Raw genomic sequence first — 6,000 nt, 5'->3', positions numbered from 1 at the left:
TTTCTGCAGCTGTGTGAAGCAGCGCCCAAGGTTGTGATTTAAACTCTGCACAGCCGGCATTACATACCCATTCCTTAGAAAGTATGGGTGCAGGGTGTGCTGTGTGGACCTCCCTGGACCCTGCACCCATTATATATACGTCCCTGGGCGCCAGTTCCTCGGGGGAAGGGCTAGAGGTAGCGCGGTACCTGGATGTACCTTGATAAAACACCTCTGAATGTTCATCACTCTGTTTCTGGAGCATATGACCCCCAGCGGGTGACTGTCCCTATACCAGGGGGAATGAGAACTCTCTGTGATGTTTGCACAGGAGAATCAGACGTTACACGGTAATTAATTTAATGGACAATATTTTATTGAATAGGAAACTATATTTAGACACATCTTCACTCTATTTGAGGGCTGTTCTTGAACAAATATTCAGCCTGTAACAGAAATCAACATGTAAATATATTCAGCAGTTTTCATGATAATATATTACTTAGGGTTATATTCGTTTATAAAACAGAACGTTCTTCTGACATTGTGCCCGATCAGAAGCGCACGTAGTGTCGATGCCGCATGTAAGCGGACGATATTTCCAGTCTGCGCGTGTGTCATAGTCTTACGGCGCATGCGTCCCTGTGGTTACCGCTCTCAGCCACAGAACGAATTTGGACGCAAGAGCTGGGGATTTCAGTGGGCGACAGCGGGGGTGGCTAGATAGAGGCGGGCGTGCCGTGGTCAGTGGCTGGGTGTTTTGCTGCAGTTGCACCGATACCAGTGGCCATGTTCAGAGGGACAATTTCTGCCTCCATAGGGCTGGTACAATCTTTGATGGTACGACCGATGTTGCGTCTTAATACGCACAGCGGCAATTTAGCGCCGCAGCGGTTGGGCATCTCTGTATTCATTGGCCATGGTTCTAACTACCCATCAGAATCACAGTAAAGCTGGCCACACACTAGACCAACTTTCATCCAACCATCCAACTTGTTGATTGGCTGGAATGAAAATCTGGTAAGGTATGGAAGCAAATGACAATCAGCAATTTGCTCCCAAATGCCGGAAAATTGACAAACACTGTTGTTTGAACAAATTGTTTAGATCAAACATTTAACAAACTTGTCTGACCGACCATTTTCATCTGTTTTCTGGCATTTAAGAGCAAATTGCTGATCATCAGTCACTCCCATACCTTACCAGAGTTTCATTCCAACCAATCAACAAGTTGGATGGTTGGATGCAAGTTGGTCTAGTGTGTGGCCAGCTTTAGTATGGACACATCAGTGTTCTCCCCAGAAGTTGTTTTGCTGGGTGGCATAATCATGAATTCGGGAATGGAGGAAGACGGTGGGGCGGTCACTGGGTGGAGAAGACTGCGAGGCTGCAATGCTTGCCTCCAGTGCCAAGTGACCCTGGTTGAGGTGGTTGAGGTGGCCACCATCCTCCTTCCGGCAGGGGTGGCTCTGATGGGGTTGACTGGTGTCAAGTTGGAGGAGGTGGCCGGTATCCTCCTTCCGGTGGGGGCGGCGCCGAGCAGTAAGCTACACTGTGACGCGGCTGAAAAGTTGCGCTGTGCTGGCGTTTCTGTATGAAACATCAGTGCGGTGTGACTTTTGGCTGCGGTGCAATGAAGGGCTACAGGGAATGTTTGCACGGCGGAACACCCATGAAATGTAGGATCTCATTCAGAGCCGCTCGCAAAAAGCTCGCTCGCTCTGAATGAGGGCAGCCGCTTTTTTTTTTTTTAAGCCAGCCTCCTGGCCGCTCTCTAAGCTGTGGGTGAGCGGCCAGGTGATGGTCGCGACCATCAGGCTTGCGATGAGACCCTTGTGGTAGGGTCTCGTCTGCCGCAAGCCCCAGTGAGCTTCCGGCTCTAATAGAGCAGGAAGCTCACTACTGACATTACTGGTGATTTCAGTAGGGCCACCCACAAATGGCAGGTGTTCCATCAGGAACGCCTCCATTTGTCCAGCCACCCCCCCACAAAACAGGGCGAGCAGTCGATCAACATCGACAGCCGCCCCGTTTGTAGCGAGCCCCGAAGCGAGTGAAATTCTCACTCGCTCCGGGGCTTGCGCATTGTGCATGCGCAATGCTCAACCATCGACCCGCTTGCGAGCGCATAGCGCTTGTGAGCGGGTCTGAATCAGGCCCATAGTGTGGGGAGAACACTGTACATATAGGGACCAAATCATTAAACAGTTTTTTGCGGATCCATTTATTATAAATTGGGTGACATGGAAAAGATGGATGAGAACTTTCTTTATCTCACATGAATTAGTCCTGAGTACTACATACAAAATGCATTCAGAAGTTTAGGCTGGCAGAATAAAGAAAACAGGGTTATTATCGGGGATTTCAACTTGTGGGGGGATAAACCTCTTCCAAGTAACTGTGGGCCTGATTCAGACCCGGTTGCGAGCGCTGAGCGCTCGCAACCGGGTCGTTGGTGGCCCGCAGTACATGCGCACGACGCAGCCGGCTCCGTCATGCGCCTGCAGGAGACCCGGCTAGCGACGGGCACTCTGTCGCTCTGGGTCTCGCAACAAAGGGAGCGAGCTGTCGATGTTGAGTGACAGTTCGCCCCCTTTGGTGGGCGGGCCGGGGGGGTGGCTGCCCAAATGGAGGCGTTCCCATTAAAACGCCTGACATTTGGGGCCGGCCCCATTGACGAGAAATTCTGGCTCTGTTAGAGCCGAAATTTCTCCGGGGCTTGTGGCCACGAGACCCTACCACAAGGGTCTCGTCGCAAGCCCGATGGTCACGATGGTCTTGACGATGGTCACCCACAGCTATGCGAGCGGCCAAGAGGCCGATCAACAAAAAAAAATGCCCGGCCCTGATTCCGAGTGGCTCTGAATCAGGCCCTCTGTGTGCACATCACAAGCACTGTCAGACATAACTCTGAATTATAGGCCACATGTCCTTTGGAATTCTAGACCCATGTGTTTCCCTACAACATCTTTTTTTTATACATGTTGTAAAGGCGGAAGGATAAAATCGTATCTCACCAGATAATCAACAGGGTCGTCTGGTCTGACCTTACAGCACTCGTTCAGTCCCTCTATCAGCGTCGGCATGACGTTCTTCATCAAGTAATTTCTTAAAGGGATTGACTGGGCTTCCAGTAATTCTCGTTCTTGACGCTTTACCTCTTCCAGGCGACTGTTCTGCAATAATCAGAAGAGGATTTTGAGAGAACACAAATGTTTAGGAGTAAAAGATAAAAAAAAGTGTATTGATTGATTGCGAGTCAAAGATATCACAGGTCTACTTAGATGACATCAGAAGGTTATCTATCCATTTTATATTACTTGGGGGTTTGCTTGAGGCCCTATCTGGTGACTGTCCCACTTGTACAGTGGTCTCTTGGACCATGGTAGCTGTAAACCATGTCTAATGATTTCTTAGTAGATATGGCAATTTTGGAACAGTGGGCCCGATTCAGACCCGCTCGCTAGATTCGTACGCTCGCACCCAGCGTATGCAAATTCGGAACACACCCACCAAGGCAGGCGATCGCACGGCAAGGCATAAGCACACCCACTATGTCTTGGCATACGTTTGCTTTGTGTATGCAGACGCCCACCAGTCTGTCTTAAGACGCCCACTTGCGCACGTCATCTCCAGGATGTGTATGCAACCATCAGTAACATCGAGTACCATCGGAAGTGCTCGCAGCGCTTGTGGCTGACCATACCCTGCCGCAAGCACTGCGAGCAATTCAGTGTAAAAATTAGCCAAGTGACATGTACTATGACGCTGCCTGTTAATCATGCACGCCTCTGAAACGGCGTTAAGACACTCAGGCACGCCCGCGTTTCTAGTGACCAGCCCCTGTCACCACCCACAAACGAATTCTCCTGTCACTCATTCAGCCGGGCTGTCTATGCTGGGCGAGCGTACACTTCCCGATCGCTCGGACTAGTTTGCGCACTGCAATGCATACACATGCGCACATTGCCAAACATCGCCAGCTACGAGCGAACACTTGCTAGCGAGCAGGTCTGAATTAGGCCCAATATGTTATACAGTAGAAGACGGGTTCCGGACTATAGATAGACAGTGAAAAGTTGACAATGTCTAGATAGACACCAGATGTTACAGTCAATAGGTCGACAGGGACAAAAGGTCAAGAGGTAAGAAGGTCAAGAGGTACAAATGGTCGACATGAAAATGGCCGCCACAAAAATGGTCAACACTTTTTTTTTTTTTTTTTAAGGGTTAGGCACTTACCCCGACGGTTAGGGTTAGGCACTTACCCGAGGGTTAGGGTTAGGCACCAGGAGGGTTAGGGTTAGTCACTAGAAGGGACAGTTAGGGTCAGGCACCTACCCCAACTGTTAAGCACCAGGAGGGGGGTTTGGGTTAGGTACCAAGGGAGGGTTAGGGTGAAGATTAGGGTTAGAAAAAAAAACAAAAACATCTAGACCATTTTGTATCAACCTTTTGTACCTGTTGACCTTCTTACATGTCGACCTTTAGAGTACCGAACTTTTGCCCCTGTCGTCCTTTTGTCCCTGTCGGCCTATTGACTGTCTAACATTTGGTGTCTATCTAGACACTGTCATCCTTTGTACTGTCTGTCTCTTATACTACACCCACTCAAGACTGCCAGCATAAGAGGTGGCGATACCACAAAAGAACTCTTAAAAACCAAACTGACTTAATGAACACAATAACTATGGAATGTTCCTGATGATATAATCCCAATATGTATCTCATGTAACAATCATCCCTCTTCTAATACCATAAAATGACATAGAGAATTACATACTTTTAAAAAAAAAACAATATTCCCCTTTCTCTCATGTTCATCTCTATTTAAAAATATATATACATATAGGAATCTTATATTAAAATGTTTTTTATATATTCATATACATCCCTTTTTATGATTTGCATTGTTTTTTTTTTTTTTACGGTTTATTCTTTCCGTTTTTTTTGTATTCATATTTCTGATATTTTTTAATTATTATTAGTAGACATTTTTTACTGTCCCTTATAAATCTGTTTAAGTACAAAATTATGAGCCTGTTTATATATATTATATATCCTTATTTGGAAACACAGAATATAGGCACATATTACCAACTATTTCTTATTTTTATGTTAGATGACATGTTATTCATTTTTTAAATTTCACATATTTTACATAATTTATTAATCACCATACAGTATTTATCACATTACTTATTAAATACATTTTAATATTTTAATTACTATGCTCTATTGTTTCTCTTATTTTTCACTTTCAAAATGTTCACAATTTTATTACTGATTAAGGCCCTCATTCAGAGCCGTACGCTCTGAGCAGAGCGCACGCTCTGAATGAGGGCCGCCCTCCATAAAAATGGAGCGTCCTCCTGGACGCTCGTATAGCTGTGGGTCACCACCCACAGCCTATACGAGCGTGCATTTTGATGGCCGCGATGGTCGTGACCATCGCGACCATCGATACTGCGAGCCGGAGCCTGCGGTTGAGGTTTTCAACCACAAGGCCCGGAGTGATTTTGGCTCTATCAGAGCCAAAATCACTCCCACTGACATCACTAGTGATGTCAGTGGGCCGGCTTCTGACGGGAGGCGTTCAAGTGGGAACGCCCCCGTCAGGGAGGCACGCCCCTGGCACGCCCACCAACATCGACAGCACGCCCCCTTTGAAGAGACACTACGAGCGAAGGAAAATCCTTCGCTCGTCGCGTCTGGCGCATGCGCACGACGGAGCTCCCTCCGTCGTGCGCATGCTCAGTGCAGAACATCGACCCACTTGCGAGCGGACAGCCGCTCGCGAGTGGGTCTGAATCAGGCCCTAAATTTCGTATCTATAGGTACTATGCACTTAGAATTAGATTTACATAGGTAAAGACTTTCACATTTATTTCAGCACGTTCCATGCATTAACTCACGATTACTTCAATTTCGGTTCACACACGGGTACACTATATAATCTTATATTTTTTTCTCTGTATAAACATACATATTGATACACTATGGGTAATACAAACACTTGAT

General features: G+C 47.0%; 1 protein-coding gene across 1 annotated transcript in view; it reads right to left on the bottom strand.

The window, feature by feature from the left end:
* Nucleotides 1-338: 338 nt before the first annotated feature.
* The window catches only part of AK7 (adenylate kinase 7), a 47,996-nt gene continuing 42,334 nt past the window's right edge, over nt 339-6,000 (bottom strand). The window contains exons 17-18 of the mRNA XM_088464259.1: nt 2,997-3,155; nt 339-425 (exon numbers count right to left, since the gene is read on the bottom strand). Of these exons, the coding sequence (XP_088320385.1) occupies nt 387-425; nt 2,997-3,155 (198 nt within the window). The 3' untranslated portion in view covers nt 339-386. The remainder of the gene's footprint in view (nt 426-2,996; nt 3,156-6,000) is intronic.

Source organism: Taudactylus pleione, unplaced genomic scaffold (genome assembly GCF_031769625.1).
Source record: "Taudactylus pleione unplaced genomic scaffold, aTauple2 ptg001623l, whole genome shotgun sequence".
In the NCBI taxonomy this organism is placed as follows: Eukaryota; Metazoa; Chordata; class Amphibia; order Anura; family Myobatrachidae; genus Taudactylus; species Taudactylus pleione.
The sequence above is the reverse complement of the archived record's forward strand: the minus strand, read 5'-3'. Positions and strand labels throughout refer to the sequence as shown.